Here is an 18163-nt window from a genome sequence, read left to right as displayed (position 1 = left end):
TAGCACCGATACAACCGAGCTACTCTGTTGCCCAGTTATATAAACGTCCCTTAATATTCACCCTCTCCCCGAAAGGAGGATGGTGAGCTGCAGGAGGAAGGCAACTTGCAGTCCACTGGGTTTACGCCACTACTACTACTACGATACTACTACCACTGCTACTACTACAACTATTACTACTACTACTACTATTATTACTACCACTATTACTTATTTTACTTTGGTTCATCGAATTTTGTTAATCAGTAGCCCATGTATTACCATGCATACATATAGAAAAGAAACCACAAGAAAATTAGTTCAGTGTTTATTTCATTCCCTTCTGCCACCAAACAATAAAAATATACAAAATCACACTCAGTACAGACAACAAGAGATCCGAGTTGACATGGACGGACTAAGGGTACAGTTCACCACTAGTCCATTTCAGCTGACGGTCGGGAAGGTTTGTCAGTTTCGTCGACTCTTCTCTAGATTTCTTCAAGTCTTTAGATTATTTGGGTTGTGTTCAGATTTGTTTTGATGTGCTCGGTTTGTTTGTTTTGCTTTTTGCCCGCCTGTCTACCGTGCAAGCATCTCTCTTGTTTCCTCTTGGGTCAGTGAGACACATTCTTCCTTGTCTTGTCGGGACGATCTAGGCTGGGATTCAAAAAGTCTTATGACCATTTCTCTCTTCTAATTCAAATCTGTTTTTATAAGAAGAACGGGAAAAATGGGGATATTCTGAAATATGTCCTGATCCTTACTTGAAAACAAAACAAAAAAAATCTGAGTTACGAAGGGGGTTATCGGTAATCAAAAGTTTGTTGTAAATATGGCCCCTGAGTCTTCTTGTTCTGGATGGTTAATGTTCACTGCAGGTCCACCATGCCACATCCCCAGGCCCGCTCCAGTACATTGCCCAGCTGCTCCTGCTCCAGAGGGCACTTGCTGAAGAGCTTGTCACAGGTCGCTGGGTCTCGAGTCTGGCGGCCCACTCCTGCAGCGTACACGAAGGCCGCGTTGTAGGAGGTCAGCGACTCGGAGTCGTTGGAGAACATGCGTGCCAACTCTGCCTCGTGGGGAGTACGTTCGCCCTCCGGTTTGGCTTGCAGGCCACACAGCAGCTTCAGGACGCAGCCATTGGGGTCCAGCTGCGTCACCGTGGTCAGCAACAGGTTCTCGCTCACGTCACTTCCCTCGTGCACTGAACGCTTGCCGATTTTGCCCGTAAAGAGTATAGCCTGGCCGGGAGACATAGAAGCCAAATTATGATGCAAGAAGTGATAAAATATGAAATGCAAAACAAATTTTAGTTGCAGAACTGCAAGAAGGGCATGTAAGCAAAATTAAGAAATGGAAAAACATGTAAACAAAATTACGATAAAGGAATGCAAAAAGGACGTGTAAACAAAAATGTAATAAATGAAATTACAAAAGGGCTTGAAGGCTAAAAAAAAAAAAAAAAAAAAGACATAGGTTATTCTTTATTTACTCAGAGGAGATGTGGAGGAAACGCAGAGAGAGAGAGAGAGAGAGAGAGAGAGAGGAATGTCGTGTTGATGTGGATGAGGTGGAAAGTGTTTGAAGTGAAAATGACTTTGCTGGGGAGAGAGAATGGAGATTATGAGACTGACATGGAGAGTGTATGTGTGGTGGAAGGGGAGAGGGGGAGGAGACGACCGAGAATGAGGTGGAGAGATTAGGTGAAGTGTGTGGGTGTGAGTGGGGTGGAAGAGGAGAGGGGGAGGGGAAGACCGAGAATGAGGTGAAGAAATTGGGTGAAGTGTGTTTGTTAAGAGAGTACTGTGAGTTGGAGGAAGAGCAGCCTGATGATGGACGACAGGGTGACAGGGAGGCGATTTTTGTTAAGCCATCATCCTCGTGATTAGACAGATTTTTAGACAGACGGATAGATAGATTCATTCGATTTTATTCAGCTCGGGAGAGATTTATTGAACTAAAGCGGGTCAGTATTCTGCAACTTCATAAAGGGATTTTGTTGTCTCCCAGGCGGCTCTCGTAAGCTTAATGAAATCGTCTGGAGGCACAAGAATGAACTAGAAAAAATGTCACCATACTTAAGGTTCATTTACTTTTACTTTTTATTATTATCATTATTATTATCATTAGGATCATTATTATTTATTCATTTATTTATTTACTTATTTGTTTCTTCATTTTTCCGGACAGACACTGGTCATATAACATGTTAATGAACAGCCATACGCCATATACTGAAATATGTCGATTAAGAAGAGATTACTGTGAAACATATAGCCTACATCCTTTGCATCAGTTTCTAGTAGTAATCTGTTGTTACAAGTGAACATTCGAGATGGACAGATAGCAATGTTACTCCACGTTAGAGTGAGCAGAGTATTGATTTAACACACCATGATGCTTTAAGACGGAGGAATAGAAATTTTAGGCCAAGTTAGAGTGAACAGAGTATAGATTTCACGTATCATGAGATTTTAAGATGGAGCTATAGCAATTTTGGGCCAAGTTAAAGTGAAAAGAGTATACATTTTAAACATCATGAGATTTTTTGATGAAGAAAGAGCAATTTTGGGTCAAGATAAAGTGAAGGGAGTCTACATTTCACATACCATAAGTTTCTAAGATCGCGAGACTGCAATTTTGGGCCAAGTTAGAGTGAACAGAGTATAGATGTTACACAGCATAAGATTTAAAGATGGAGAGACTGCAATTTTGGGCCAAGATAAAGTGAAGAGAGCATATCACTGACCCACCTTGAGTGCAAAGAGTCCTGCAGCTGCAATGATACCCGACCCAATGAAGGCTGTTGACGCCACGGCCCAGCATGACGCCACCACAGCCAGAGCCAACACACTGCAACGCATCTGCAACACATACACGTCAATTACAGTAATGCAACACTAGTACAGCGAATGCAATACACGGATACAATAAACGAACACAAATGCAACCCAGAGTCAACAGACTGCAACGCTTCTGCAACACAAAAGCACACATACATATAATACACCAATACAACACTCGTACGTAATGAATGCCATACAAATAAAACACACAAATACGACAAATACGAGACAAAACAAACACATGGTAATGCATCTGTTACACACACACACACACACACACACACACACACACACACACACACACACACACACACACACACAACTAGAGCAATTTTGGATCAAGTTAAAGAAAAAAAGGAGTACAATATGTATCGTACTCTAGAGAAGGACTTGGAAAAAAAAAATCGATTGCTTGAACTACCCTTTCCACCTGATACTAGAGGCTTCAAATCCCTTCATTCTTGCTGCCTCCAGACGATTTCATTCAACTTTGGGAAGAATTTAAGGCCGTTTGTAGTGAAGGGGGTAAATGGAGGGTATATCTGACACTTCTTCAATTCTCTCTCTCTCTCTCTCTCTCTCTCTCTCTCAAAACGAGGTTAGATTTTTCCAGCTGGTGAGGTTAAGTAGAGCAGCCAGTAACCCCTTCAGTGCGAGAAACCTCTCATAGTTCAAATTAATCGTCTCAATGTTAAAAGAGCCTTTCCTAAGTAGAATAAAATCACCTGCAGATAACAAGATACAGTAAGACGTTCTCGTGGTGAATGGGACAAACGAGTAAAATTCATGAACTAACTAAACATAAAAACATAATAATGACACATACTAAAATTGTTGACTTAAATGTTTGGCGGGGAACTCGGTCCTCCTTTAATGACCGCCGAAATTTACTTCTGAGTTATGCTGATGGACTATATGAAAGTCGTTAAATCAGTCTGATATTTTTGTTTGCAGTAAGTCCCAGACCTCCCCTAGAACACGTTCCATAACCATCGATAATATAATCAGGTCTGCAGTAGTACTGCTGAGTAAAAATGGACGGAGGCAATAAATTGTGTCTAACAGTTTGGGCAACCAGGGAATCGAACTCAAAGTTCTTCCAGCTGCAAGCTGGATGTGTTAGCCAATTACTAAAGTCGAAAATCATGGATATCTTGCAACGCATATGACGATGTTATATTTGCTGAAAGTAATAAAGTGAAAACTAAGCAAATCAAAGATCTGCTGTCTCTATCTCCAGTAGTCCAGCTTCTAAGTTAATAAATCAGACTCTGAGAAGTTGTTATTTTGTTCCTTGTATGGCGATTTCAGCTAATTACTGTTTCATTTCCAAATCAAACAAACACTTAAGTAAACTGAACCAATGGAATGAAGATCGGAACGTGCATTTGTAAAATATACGTATCACCTTTAAGTAGTGTATAACAGCGGTTCCTGCAGTTTACTATGCACAGTAAAATTTTAGTTATTAACATTTACAGTCTGGACAAAAGGCGAAAAGAAAAGAATGACAACAAACGTTTACAGTACGGTTGAAAAATTGAACTCCGTATCCCTGTTAAAACAAACAAGTTTGGCGAGCGTCTCACATACCTTGTTGGGGTTCCTTTGAGCTTGTGAGGTGCTTGTGGGGAAGGTGGGCGCCTCTTATATACCGTTATGCCCCACTCATCGCGTCAAGGCCACGCAGGATTGAAAAAAAGAAAAATTGCAAGGTGATCGCGTCGTCCATAGAAGCAGCCTGAGGGATGACTTGTCCTTCTGTCCTTGACGCAACCTGTAGCCTGGCGGAAACAACAGGAATCCACGCGGCCGAGGGGGAAAATTTTTTAACAAGGTAAGGACGTGCAGTATTTACCCACTGGTGTTATATATGGAAGAAAATATACTCACATTTTGACATTCTTGTTGTGAAGATGCAACGTTCGGACACTCACCTTTTCTGCAGTTTTCCGCTTCAGTGCTTGCCTTGTATAATGTGTAGCGTATTTTTACCATTACTAAAAAGGGCAAACTTTGAAATAGACTAGATGGCTTACTTATTTTGACTTGACTATTTATGGGATTAGTACCTGTAATAGTTGACTGTCAGATAGGTGAGTGTGAAGGTACGTGCAGAAGGTTATTTGAATTATCAGGAGGAGCCGAGATTCCACGGGCTCGAATGGTGAATGAATGGGTGTGTGGCTCATTCAGGTGGGCAAATTTTGGTTAGTATCTCATTCTATTATTTTTTTTGCTGACTCTCTGTACCTACTTCAACCTCTACTGGGGTGGGAAACGGGGTCTGAATGATGATGACGATAATGATGATGATAATGATGATGGCTTGTAATAATGTGCATTCTTTAATCTAGACATGAAAGTGCAAAATGTACACTTACAATACATGGGCATAACTTGCACTAATAGGTATGTCTGGGGAATTGGTATATCATATGTACGAGCAGGGTTAAATATGCGAGTAATTTTGTCAGTCTACCAACAAGTGACTACCATACTCGTGATAGTGTGCATTGTCACCACAACTATATGAGGAAAACATTTCAATGCTATATTTACTCAGATAATCAAATCTATATAATGACCTATATTCCTGTCGGTTGAGGAAGCTCCCTGACACCCTTTCCTAAGCGATTTATTTTGTTTATTACACCTTACTGTCCTTTTTTGTGTCATATAAATCCTTCCAGTATCGCCTTACTCTGCATAAATAACTCACAAAAATATTACCCACCTGTGTCCAAAATAAATCGCTAAGGAAGAGGTGTTAGGGAGCCACTGTGTAAGCTATTATTCTCGTTACTAAGAGAGGCTACTGTGAATGAGGTAAGTACATGCAAAGTATTAATTCATTCTAGCTACACGGGTTTTCAGGACTGGGAATCCCTCTTACATAATGGTGAGGTGTTACAAAATATTACAAATTTTCTTTATACAAATGGTGGCGTATTAAGTTCAGGGAAACGGAATCAGCTTCATAGGTAACAAGGGAATTCTAATGCTGGCTGCTTTTTTGTTTTCTTTTTATTTAACTTGCTGTAGACTTGAGGGAAAAAAAAAAGACTGTCAAAAATATATGCGCATAAAAAGAAAACTTCCTGGACGTGTGTGTGTGTGTGTGTGTGTGTGTGTGTGTGTGTGTGTGTGTGTGTGTGTTTTGCTAAGGAGGACAAAATTTTGAGTTAGACGGGCGAAATAATTACTCAGTCTAGCTATACGTGGTTTCAGTGCTTGTATGTATAATTTGGTCCGTATTCTCGTTGGAGTGGGAAAGTTAGTAGCAGCTCTCCCTAAGCGATTTATTATTATCACATCGTTACGGCCTCTCGTATGTTCTTTATATCTTCATATCTTTTTATATCGACGTTGTTTTCATCAGTAACTTAAAAAAATAATAACAGAATTTAGTTGGCAAAATAAATCAATTAGGAGGAGGTGTTATGTAAGATCCTGGGCGACCGGAAATATAAACACCTTCACTACGATGACCTGATTTGTTTTTGATGCTCTCAGACACTTTCATTCAGTTTGGGAGACACTTTTCGGCCCGCAAGGAATAGATGTGGCCCTCAGTATTCCTTTCACAACTAGACAAGGGCTCTAAATTCTATAGTAGTGGTAGTAGTAGTAGTTGCAGTAGTTATAGTAGTAGTAGTAGTAGTAGTAGCAGTAGTAGTAGTAATAATAATAATCATCATCATCATCATCATCATTATCATCATCATCATTTTCATCATCATCATCATAATCTACAAATGGCAAGAATAAACTTAAAACCTCACTTTTTTTTTTCCCCGTGATTGAGCGTCTTGTGTTGCATCTCTTTTGTTGCTAAGAAACGGAAATACTGAGCAAGGATAAGTATTTGTTACTTAGGGTTGTAATCTGAGTGACTATGAGTTTTCGTCTCTTCCTCAACGATTCATTCTTCAAAGTCTTCCTGGTATCCTATCCTCTTATAATTTATCAATGCGACTTTAGCGATATTAATAGTAGTAGAATTGTAACTTCATGTTCATCTAAATGTGATCCCAGTGGAGTGCAGGCTTAAGTTTCCTCTCTTTTGCACTCCATCATCCCCTTTTACATGATAGGAAGGGAGATGAGGGGCTTTTGCTTAGCCAGGCATCGAAGAAGTCAAGGTATGTCTGTGCCACAACGCAAAGTCCCCCTCCTCTCCTCTCCAGCACCGGTCGATACTAAATCGATACAATAACATACGTATAATTGTTAAGGTATAGCATGCAAAATAAATCGCCGAGGAAGAGGCGCTCTGAAGCTTTCTGTGCCGCCTAAAATCATGACCCTTGGTCTTCTCAAATATGTCTTCAGTCTTCACATTTCATTTATTTATATATTTTTATGAACTGGCCTCAAATCAAAGAACTGTCAAAATAGTAACAATCTTGATACTATTTTTATACAAGTGGCTTTCGATAGTGTGGGTAATGACGCATTTGGAAGTGTCTGAAAGCATTACTGGGCCGTTTGTGGCCAGGAAACATTGATTCGCGATAGTGTGTTGACCTACATACACTCACAGGTTCAATTATGGTTACACTTTAGACATCTTGACTTCGGCGACGTATTGTGGTGGTTTATTCTTGCTACCTCCAAGTTAAAGAAGAAAGGGTCTAAAAAAACAGTTTTATTCCTGAGTGGTTTCGTCAAAAGGCTTGTTCTGAGAGAATTTATTCCTCTGAAGACGGGTTTTGCAGAAACTGGTTAGGAATGAAACTTTGACTCGTTTTTCTCTAAATCACCCTAAAATAAAACTAAAATGAATAAATAAATACATACAATACACGTAAATAAACACACACACACACACACACACACACACACACACACACACACACACACACACACACACACACACACACACACACACACGACGATGTAATTTCTAGACACCCCGGTGGAATGTGCAAAATATTAAACTCAGGACACACACACACGACGATGTAATTTCTAGACACCCCGGTGGAATGTGCAAAATATTAAACTCAGGCTCCTATGACTCACTCTCACCTGGATGAAATCGCTTGACGTTATCCTGAACTTGAGTACCTGGGTTGTGCCGACAATGGCAAGGTTAATAGTATCAGTATTAACACAATCAGGCTCCTATGACTCACTCAGCAGTATATAATGGTCTGGAGTCTTCCGGAATAGAATACTAGACTCGTCCTGACCATGAGAAGGTTAATATACCGTATTTGCTTTGTTGTGTATGAATCGCTGAGGGCTAGAAGTATACAATGTTTTCTTTTGTTTCCTTTCTTTTTTTTTATTTTTATTTATCCTTACTAGACTATTTCTGACTCTGCTCCGTTACTACAGTCTTGTGTGTTATTATGCACTCTATGTCGGCATTAAAAAGATATAAGAAGCAAAGAAGAGGATGTTAATGGCTGATTCTGCAAATAAATCGCTAAGGAAGGAGTGCTAGGGAGCCTCCTTATCCTACGAGAATACGGTCCTTGAGAGTGGCATAATGTAGGAAGGTGCTTCTTACCATCCATCTCTGGGTGATTGTATGCACCTGTGTTTACTCCTTCTTTAAAACATCTACATACTTCCAGCGATGACAGGGGCAGGAGGGAGTGGTGGACTTTTGCAACTGAGTGTACGTATAAATAGATGTTTCGTGTCGGCCTTCATTTAACTGTACTCTAACTGAACTCCTTTTACTCTAACTTAGCCCAAAACTGTCGTCTCCCCATCTCCATTGCTGAGCTGTAACAAGAGATTAACACTAGAAAATGATGCTGGTCACGAAGAAGTGCTATGGGAAGAATGTAAAGCTGTGCTATAGCCTTTTCCTTCCACTGAGCTGTGTGAAATGTGCTACAAAAGGATGAAAAACTGGGCCAAGTTAAGATGAAAGAATTTTGTGTACTTTCCCACAACATACTATACCTCTCCTGGGAATCTGTGTGTGTGTGTGTGTGTGTGTGTGTGTGTGTGTGTGTGTGTGTGTGTGTGTGTGTGTGTGTGTGTGTGTTGCAATATGGGGAAGTCAATATCATACGAGAACACTCAACATGCCTTGGGAGCAACCCTGACTAATCTTGTGCAATAGTGAGTTTCATCACGTTAAGAGGCTTCCTCCCAAAATTAATGATTAGTCAGGATAAGTCGACTTTATTTTTACTGGTTTATTTATTTATCTATTTTTACTTTATTATTTTGATATCTTCATTTTTATCATCATTATTTATATTATTATTAATTTTATATTATTATTATTATTTTTATTATTATAACTGCGCATAGTTGATAAAGATAGTGATGCAACACTGCGTGGAAAGACACTGACTGCGACTAGTAAGAGTAGAAATTATTCCAGCCTGTTTAGAAAATGTGTATTTGGTCAGCCCGCACACCCACACATGGCAGCTGCTGCACACGATTATGATCCTACTGCAGTCTTGCCTACATGTTATACTCGCTGAACTCTCTCTCTCTCTCTCTCTCTCTCTCTCTCTCTCTCTCTCTCAGGTTGCACCATCAAGTAAACTTTAATAATTAGCTATATTTTTAACTGCCAAACAGCAATATTTTAACTCCAGTGCATTCGGTAATATACTTTTACATTTCTGCATTATTTTCAGTTAATTCTTGATAGCAATCCCTCTATGTCTTCCTTATTATTATTATTATTATTTTATTGGTCTTAGCCCTTTGACTGATAAGGTAGCCTATCTCTCAGCGGAAAAAAAAAAAAAAATCTGGAATTGGCCAAGGTAGCTGTAGTAAGTGTAGCAACCACAGGCACCAATGAACATAAGGCCAGTGGATTGCAGGTTGATGCTGGCCTCCTGCAGTCCAGCCTGCTTTCAGGGGAATAGGGAGGGAGCTGAGGGACGTTTAGTTTAACCGGGCAGCGGGGCCAACCAATTATATCGGTGCCACCACTTGAAGGCGTCCCTCACCAACACCATTAGTCTAGATAAAATAAACTAAATAGGGGTATCCGTAGACCGAAATTAATGCTTATCGACTACACGAGGACACATTGAGGAAGACATACAGTTTCCCTAAATCCAGTCTTCCCCTTAAGGTACACCACGAGAGCAGCCGTGGTATTTGCAGTGCAGGTCCTTCTTTCAGTTCTTGGTAGGAACGGCCTGGGGAAGAGAAGACCTTGCCTACCGGTCTTGCGGCAGGCCTCGGAAAGACCAAAATATTCCTGTTTCTCATATTTTATTTTATCAATGAATGACAGCGAAAAAAATAATAGTAATCCAAAGGGTACTTCAGTTCTACTCTGTTTTACTTCCTTATACTGCCTGTATTCTGTGTGTGTGTGTGTGTGTGTGTGTGTGTGTGTGTGTGTGTGTGTGTGTGTGTGATACGTAACTGACAATGACTTAGAGTACGGAGAAAGTTACACAAGAAAAAAAAAAGACACGACGAAGATACCCGACCAGCCTTGACCATACATGTGCCCTTCTCCGAACTGCCTTCCCTTCACACTTTCCTTTCTCCCTCGCGGTCACTCCGATGTCCCCTCTATCACCTTTGACGTTTGTACCTCGTCTCTCTCTCTCTCTCCCTCCCTCTCTCCCTCTCTCTCTCTCTCTCTCTCGACCTCCTCACTGCATCTCTCCACCATTTCTCCAGCACTGTATATCTCCACCCTTCCTCCTGCCTCCAACATCTCTCCATCATTGTCTTCTGTCTTCCTCCAGTATGCCTCCAACTTTGTGATTCTTTGTCCTTGCCTTCAACGAGCCTCTAGCACTTCTTCTCTTCCTTCTTCTTTCTCCTCCTCCTCCTCCTCTTCCTCCTCCTTCTCCTTGTCGTGGCTCATTTAGAAAAAAAAAAAAAAACTCGTATGCGACCAAAGGCTAATATCCGCCGTCTTTCATTTTTTTCTGATGGCTATCCTGAAAAATAAAACCATACCCAAGCTACGTTTAGACTTCTCATCCAGTTCATGTAAATAAATAGGTAAATAAAAAATGGCACAGTAATGAATGAATGAATGAATAAATAAATAAATAAATAAATAAATGTCCTATCCGTCTCATATCACCAAATTTTTTCTCATGTCCAAAAATATTTATTATATGTATAGTAATAAATGCATCTTAATCAGTAAAACAGATAAATGAATAAATAAAATAAATAAATATATAAACAGTCCTACTTTAGAACTGGCCTACATTTCTTCTCCTCTGATTTATGTCCTAAAAGAAAAATAATGATAATAAACCCATCACTTGAATTCCCCATGATTTTTATTTCTCTGATTCTTGTCCCCGAAAAGAAAGTCCATCCTCTATATTCCTCACAATTCCTGCTGTGATTCATGCCTCCAATACACGCCTTTCATATCATATCATTATAGTATTTTTCCTGATTCTCTCCCGAAAAAAAGAAAAAAAAATACTTTGAAATCGTCCAGGCTTCTAATATCCAAAATCTCTCTCTCTCTCTCTCTCTCTCTCTCTCTCTCTCTCTCTCTCTCTCTCTCGGAAAAACCCACCTACCACCCTCCTCGCTTTCACCTTTCCCTCTCTCTCACCTCTTCTCCCTCTACCTCCCTCATCTCTCCCTCCCTTCTCTCTCTCTCTCTCTCTCTCTCTCTCTCTCTCTCTCTCTCTCTCTCTCTCTCTCAATAAATAAATAAATAAATAAATACTTGACTGCATACATTTATTTTACTTTATTATCTATTCTTTCATTCCCATAAATTTTCCCATAAGTTTGTGAAGTTGGGCAAAACAGTATTTAACACTGTTCACTGATACCGATTTGCTGTCTTACTGTAATGGAGAGGAGGAAGGGGCTCTTTCTAATACACACACACACACACACACACACACACACACACACACACACACACACATGCAGTGCCCTGGGCCACGTCTGTCCTACAAGTGTCTTACCGAGGGCAGGTGTGGGCCAGGGCAGTTGTTCCACCTCCCCCCCTTCTCTCTCTCTCTCTCTCTCTCTCTCTCTCTATATATATATATATATATATATATATATATATATATATATATATATATATGTATATATATATATATATATATATATATTCCGTTCCCAAATTTATACTTGGGAAAATAACAATTAAACCGACTTGGTTTCCCGAACTTTCATTATAAACACTGCCAGGGTTCAGTCATTCTTTTCATACTCGTACACGTATATGTATTTTTTCGATTACCATATTCAAAAATTTCACCATATAATAATAAATGTAATCAGTTTAGCACGGCCAGCTGGAAGACACATTTTGACTTATATTCCTGCCACCTTTACACAGTTTTACCCCGGAGACATTTTTTGAGTCAGCAGTCATATGAACGAAATCAACACCTGTACCAGAACTTCACTTAGTCGTTAAACAAAATCATCTGAAGGTAGCAAGACAAACAGAAAAATCGTCCTGGAAATGAAGCAGGCAACCCATTCAGTCCGACAACACTATTCTTTTCAATCAAATCACGATTATTTTATTTACCTTTATGTGAAATTCCCTCGTAGTGAAAGGGTTATTGGAAATTATATCCAACTCCACCAGTTCTAAAATCCTCCGTCAGCTAAATAAAATCGTCTGAACGTAACATAAAAAAATTGGACTGATTACCCTTACTCAATATGTTCAGTGTATTGCGACTGAGGAAACCAGTGAGAAAATGCCAAAATTCTCATTATTATTATTATTATTATTATTATTGTTGTTATTTCACTGCTACTGCTATTACTGCTACTACTATTAATACTACTGCTGCTACTACTACTACTACTTAGCAAACCACGGGACGACTTTGTTCAGACTGAGATGAACTTCTAGCACTGTAGGGGTGAATGGAGATTATACGCAACACCGGACAGGGAAGTAGCCCCTAAGCTGAATAAAATCGTTGGTGATAAGAATAAATGAATAAATAAATATATAAATAACCAAGTAAAATACGTCATGGGAGTGAAGATGTTAAGATCAAATCCCTGTTGTAAGTCACGCGTTGTTAATTCAGGAAGAAGCCTTAAATACATATCGACTACACGGGGTCCATCAAGGTAAGCACTTCATTTGTCCTTAGTCCCAATATTCCCTAGACTACTACACGCAACCGTCCAATGTACAGTCCAGGTTCCCATTTCAGTTGTCGATGCTAACACTCCGAAGTTGCACGAAACCGTCTGGTGCTTAAAAAAAAAAAAAAAAAAAAAAGTGCGTTATTAGGGTGAATGGGTTAGGTTTCCCAAATGCATATTACTGTTTCATATAGAGTTCATTCATTTTAATTAAGCTCTATCCACTTAAACTAGGAGTAAAATTACCATCCCTTCATCTTGAATGCTGAGCTGTAAGAAGAGATTAACGCAAAAATGTTACTAGTCAAGAAGTGCTATTGAAATGATGTAGGGTCGTAGTACTGTCAAATTCTGCCACTGATCTTTATGCATGGTACAAGGGGCCAAAGGCCAGAAGCTCACAATATTGTTCCCTCCAAGAAAAAATAAAAACAAGATAAGAGAGAGCAAAATTCAAGATCCGTTCATTCCAGATGGCTAGACACACTGCGTTTAAAAGACTGGAGGTTATAGGCTGTCGGAAATACAGACAGAGGGAGACGGTTCCAGAGCTGACCTGTTGCATACATGAAGGACTGGGAGTGGCGGTTAACTCTTGCATTAGAGAGCTGGTCAGAAAAAGGATGAGAGTTTGCTGTATTTTAGTTGTTATTAATTGTTGGTCGGGAAATACGATGAATGAAGCAATGTTATGTTTTGTTCATCGGGTTAAGGCGTTTAAGTGTATCAGACATTTATACCTACTTTCAACCCTGTCACAAGTTAATAAGCCATCACACACACACACACACACACACACACACACACACACACACACACACACACACACAACTAGCCAGCCATTTCTCCCCCACCCATCTCTCTCACGCTCGAACCCTAAACTCGAGACACAAGCTTGACGAGACGAATGCGCTACCGATCGAGCCACCGCCGTTCCCAAGACAGTAAATGACCCGCAAATTACTGGATAAAATAATTGACGGAAGAGTAAAATACGAGGTGTGGGGAGGAGACAACGTGACAGCAGCAGCATCCTCACGCCGAACAATGCTTATTTTCGGGGAACTGCTGTGTCGCGGCGGATGTTGGACAGTGATATTGCTTCGGTAATAGTAATAATCTCCAGCATCATTATTGTCAGTGATATACCTGGCTTGGGTGTTATTATTATTATTATTATTATTATTATTATTATTATTACTATTCTATTATTACGTCCGCCATGATTAAGTGATTATAGAGAGGGGAATCTGGGGGACACTTCACCGGGTCAAAAACCTCGGTTATATGGTTACGAAGCAGCGCAGTGAATGGTTTCCTGGGTACAGGAAACCATTTAGCTTGTCACTCAGTGTAGAGACCATTAGGCATCCCTACACTGAGTGAGTGGATGGTAAGCGCCCCCGCCTACCACCTCAACCTGCCCTAGGGTGGGCAGGAGGTCCGGATGATGATGATGATGATAATGATGATGATGATGATGATGATTTTGTTATTAACTCTGTCACCGAAGTTGGGGAAAGTTATGTATTTACCCGTGTCTGTCCTTTTCTGCACAAAAATCTCAAAAAGTCGTTACAGGATTGCAGTGAAATCTGATGGATAGGTGGGCAGCGAGTGAGGTGGATCCGGATCGGCGTGCAGGAATAAATTACAAATTGGCGAAGGCATCATCTGCTTATATAGTGTGACAGGGCTGACTATGGCCGTAGAATTATCTCTGTGAAACCTAAAAGCCTTCGTCTGATCAGATTTTGAGGTGGCTCCGGATCCATATGCAGGAATACAAAATAAACATTACTGACGCTGGCGGAGGTATAAGCTCTTTAAGTACTGTCTTGTTATTATCATTAATGGTTTTGTTGTTGTTGCTGCTGCTTTGTTGTTCTTGTTAGTATAGTTGTTCTATCATCATCACCACCATCATAATTACATGAAGTCGTGGATGACCATGATAAAAACGTGGATCACGATAAAACTCATCGCCAGTAGACAACAGCATTATTTATGAGCGCTGTGTACTGGGCGACATGGCAGGCTCGGTTGCTTATGGCGAGGGGAACACTTCGCCTTATCCCTTACACTGGACCTGCCTATCCTCCTTTTACTCTAACCTGGCTCAGATTATCGTTCTTTTACAGCTTATCTCACAAGGCAAAAAGACAAAACAGCAGCTCTACATCCTTCCCAAAGTACATCTTCATGACTAGCATCATATTCTAAGGTTAATCTTTTGGTGCAACTCAGAATTCAGTATAAAGAAAATGCTGTTTTAGGTCAAAGTAAAATCAGTATATTATGGCTGCAACCGGCTAGTATTGTTTCACTCGTCATTGGGATTCTACATGCATTGCCCACAGCAAGGCAGTGTCCCTTCAAAGTCACACACACACACACACACACACACATACACACACACACACACACACACACACACACACACACACACACACACACACACTTTCTCAAACAGAATGGCAGTTTTTTTTCTGAAACGTAGGTAACAGAAAATGCGCGCGCGCGCGCGTGCGTGCCTCTGTGTGTGTGTGTGTGTGTGTGTGTGTGTGTGTGTGTGTGTGTGTGTGTGTGTTTTCTCTCTACCTCGACACACAAACCATTACCCCTTCACTCTCCAGACGGTTTTATTCAGCCAGGAGGAGCCTTAGAACTTCAGGGGATTGATATAGCCTTCATCAACCCTTTCACCACAACACGCCTGCCCCAAGCTGAATAAAATCGTCTGGAGGTAGCAAACATAGATCAGCAAAGCACGTAAACGGACTGAAAGGGTTGAGACTGACTTTTGAATTTGTGGGTAATTATAACCTTAACCCGTTTAATGCGATGACATGTTTATTATTATTATTATTATTATCATTATTATTATTATTATTATTATTATTATTATTGTTGTTGTTGTTATTAGTAGACTTGTAGTAGTATCATCATCATCGTCATCATCATCACCATCACAATCATCATAACTGTTATTATTATTATTATCATTATTATTATTATTATTATTATTATTATTATTATTATTATTTTTATTATTATCATTGAGACTTTCTGGTAGTGAAGGGGTCAATAATGGCTATTATCTAACCCCTCCAACTCAAGTACTTTAAGATAAATAAAATCGTCTGGATACGTCAAAAATAAAGGAGGGCATCGCTCTGATACGGTCAACCCTTTCCCTGATGCCGATGTACTTGGGGAGTTGATTCAGGCTAACTTCAGACGATTTTGTTTAGCTGAGGGAAATCCTAGCAGTTAATGCCTTCAAAAATCATCTCAAATAAAGGTTTCTCTGAAGTTGTTTACACCTGGGGATTTTATTTACTTCAACACCAGACGATTTTGTTTACACCTAGGGATTTTATTTACTCTAACACCTGATGATTTTGTTTACACCTGGGGATTTTATTTACTCTAACACCTAATGATTTTGTTTACACCTGGGGATTTTATTTAACACCAGACGATTTTGTTTACACCTGGGGATTTTATTTAACACCAGACGATTCTGTTTACACCTGGGGATTTTATTTACTTTAACACCTGGCGATTTTCTTGTCAAAAGATGCCACTCGGGCACAGGGTTCAAACGGTTATCCAGGAGCCTAGCACTGAACGGAGCAGGAAGAGAAAGAAGAGTTAATTTTATGCCTAACGACCACAGGGGGGTTATTAAGGCTGATAATCAACTTTTGCTAAGTACTAATCTTCACCTAGAATACGACCGGATATTTAATTTTTTTTTTCTTTCCCCTCGGTGAGGTTCGTGCTTGACGTTTTTACTCTCTTGGTTCTTTGAAAAAAAAAAAAAAAAAAGTACACGGAAAATATAATTTGATAAAAAATAAAAGGTACAGATCAAATTCAGTCAAATTCAGTGGACGTTACTTGGCCATAACTACCGTAGACATCTTTTGAAGTACGAAGTATATCGGGAATATTAATGTCACCTCTCTGACCGAACAACTGCGAACGATAACATCTTTTTCCAGTTTTCAGTCAAGCACTTGTGAAACTCACATATAATATTTTGGAACGTGTATAGGTGTCCAAATATCGCATCACCGTGTTTCGAAAGCCATTGCTCACGGATTTGTTACTTATCAGAAAGAAATGCATCAGTGCTCATGTCCACAGCTGCATAGACTGGATGGTAGGTGGTGGCGACCATCATCCATTCACTTGATGTGGAGCTGCCTGCTTCTTCCTTCACTATTATCATTTTTTTTTTTTAATGTCTGCCCTCCTCTCTTCCTGTTTCTCCCATCCATCCTTCACTATTTATTACTCTTCTTTCCACATCACGTGGCTCTACACTAAATGACACTCCTGATGGTTTCATGTAACCCATGAATTCATTTACCATGCTGGGTGGTAACCTTACAACCAGATAACGGGGTAATGTGAAGCCTACTATGGCGCCTCTTTTACCGAGTGCAGAGATGCAAATGCGGCGTTCATCCAGGAACCAAACCTTCACATTTTTCCCCCCTCTCCTCACTGTGGCGAGGTGCTGTCTACCACAAGGAAACATCAGTTCATTGCACAAGACGGCCTTGCAAGGGCAGTTGCTTGCCAGCAGTTGATGAGTCTGCTCAGCCAGACGGACGGGGGCAACTGAACAACAACAACAACAACTGCTTTGACCTTAAATCCATGGGGCTCAACCCAGGTTAGCCCAAACCCCTGCAGGCACAAAGACCCGCCCTTAAGGAACACCGCTTGTCAAGGTCACGCGGACGATCACCCCACCATGTCTCTTCCTTCCTCTCCGCCTTGGCGCTGTGTGTGTGTCGAGGTCGCAGGGACGAGACATAATTTAGGGCAATGCATAAACACTGACGAACTGTTTCTTACTTCGTGGGCCTGAACACCTGGAATCCGATGACTAATCTTTATTCCTGCCATCTCCAGACGCTTTTATTTAGTGTGGGGGAGGCTGCGATCAGGGTGGCCATATAAACCTCAATAAACCTTTCACTACTACAGACCCTTCGTAAGTTGACTAAGGCTGTCTGGAAGTATTAAGAATAAGATGAAACGTACGTCCTCCGGTTTACGGGATTAAATTGTAAGATTCTAGGACTGCTCTGAACATGGCTAAAACAGATGGTAAAATAGATAGTTAAACAGATAGTTAGAAAGCGTGACCAGTGGAGTGGTCAAGGTGGCACTGGACACCCATGAAATATCCATGGCCACACCAGATATCTGGGGGAACACCACCCGGCCCGCCTAAAGTGTTTTCTTTGGGC

The 18163-nt window shown here is 40.4% G+C and overlaps 1 protein-coding gene across 1 annotated transcript; it reads right to left on the bottom strand.

Moving 5' to 3' along the window:
- Positions 1-851: 851 nt before the first annotated feature.
- Positions 852-17369, bottom strand: LOC145403381 (uncharacterized). The gene is made up of 3 exons (XM_080275165.1): positions 17340-17369; positions 2736-2846; positions 852-1223 (listed from the first exon to the last, which is right to left on the bottom strand). Exons 1-3 carry the CDS (start codon positions 17367-17369, stop codon positions 852-854), a joined length of 513 nt encoding a protein of 170 aa, XP_080131291.1.
- Positions 17370-18163: the final 794 nt, after the last annotated feature.

The sequence above is a fragment of the Coenobita brevimanus genome, chromosome 60 (assembly GCF_032717465.1).
Source record: "Coenobita brevimanus isolate Jiangsu-jjx chromosome 60, ASM3271746v2, whole genome shotgun sequence".
Lineage (NCBI taxonomy): Eukaryota > Metazoa > Arthropoda > Malacostraca > Decapoda > Coenobitidae > Coenobita > Coenobita brevimanus.
This window is presented reverse-complemented; position numbering and strand designations above follow the sequence as displayed.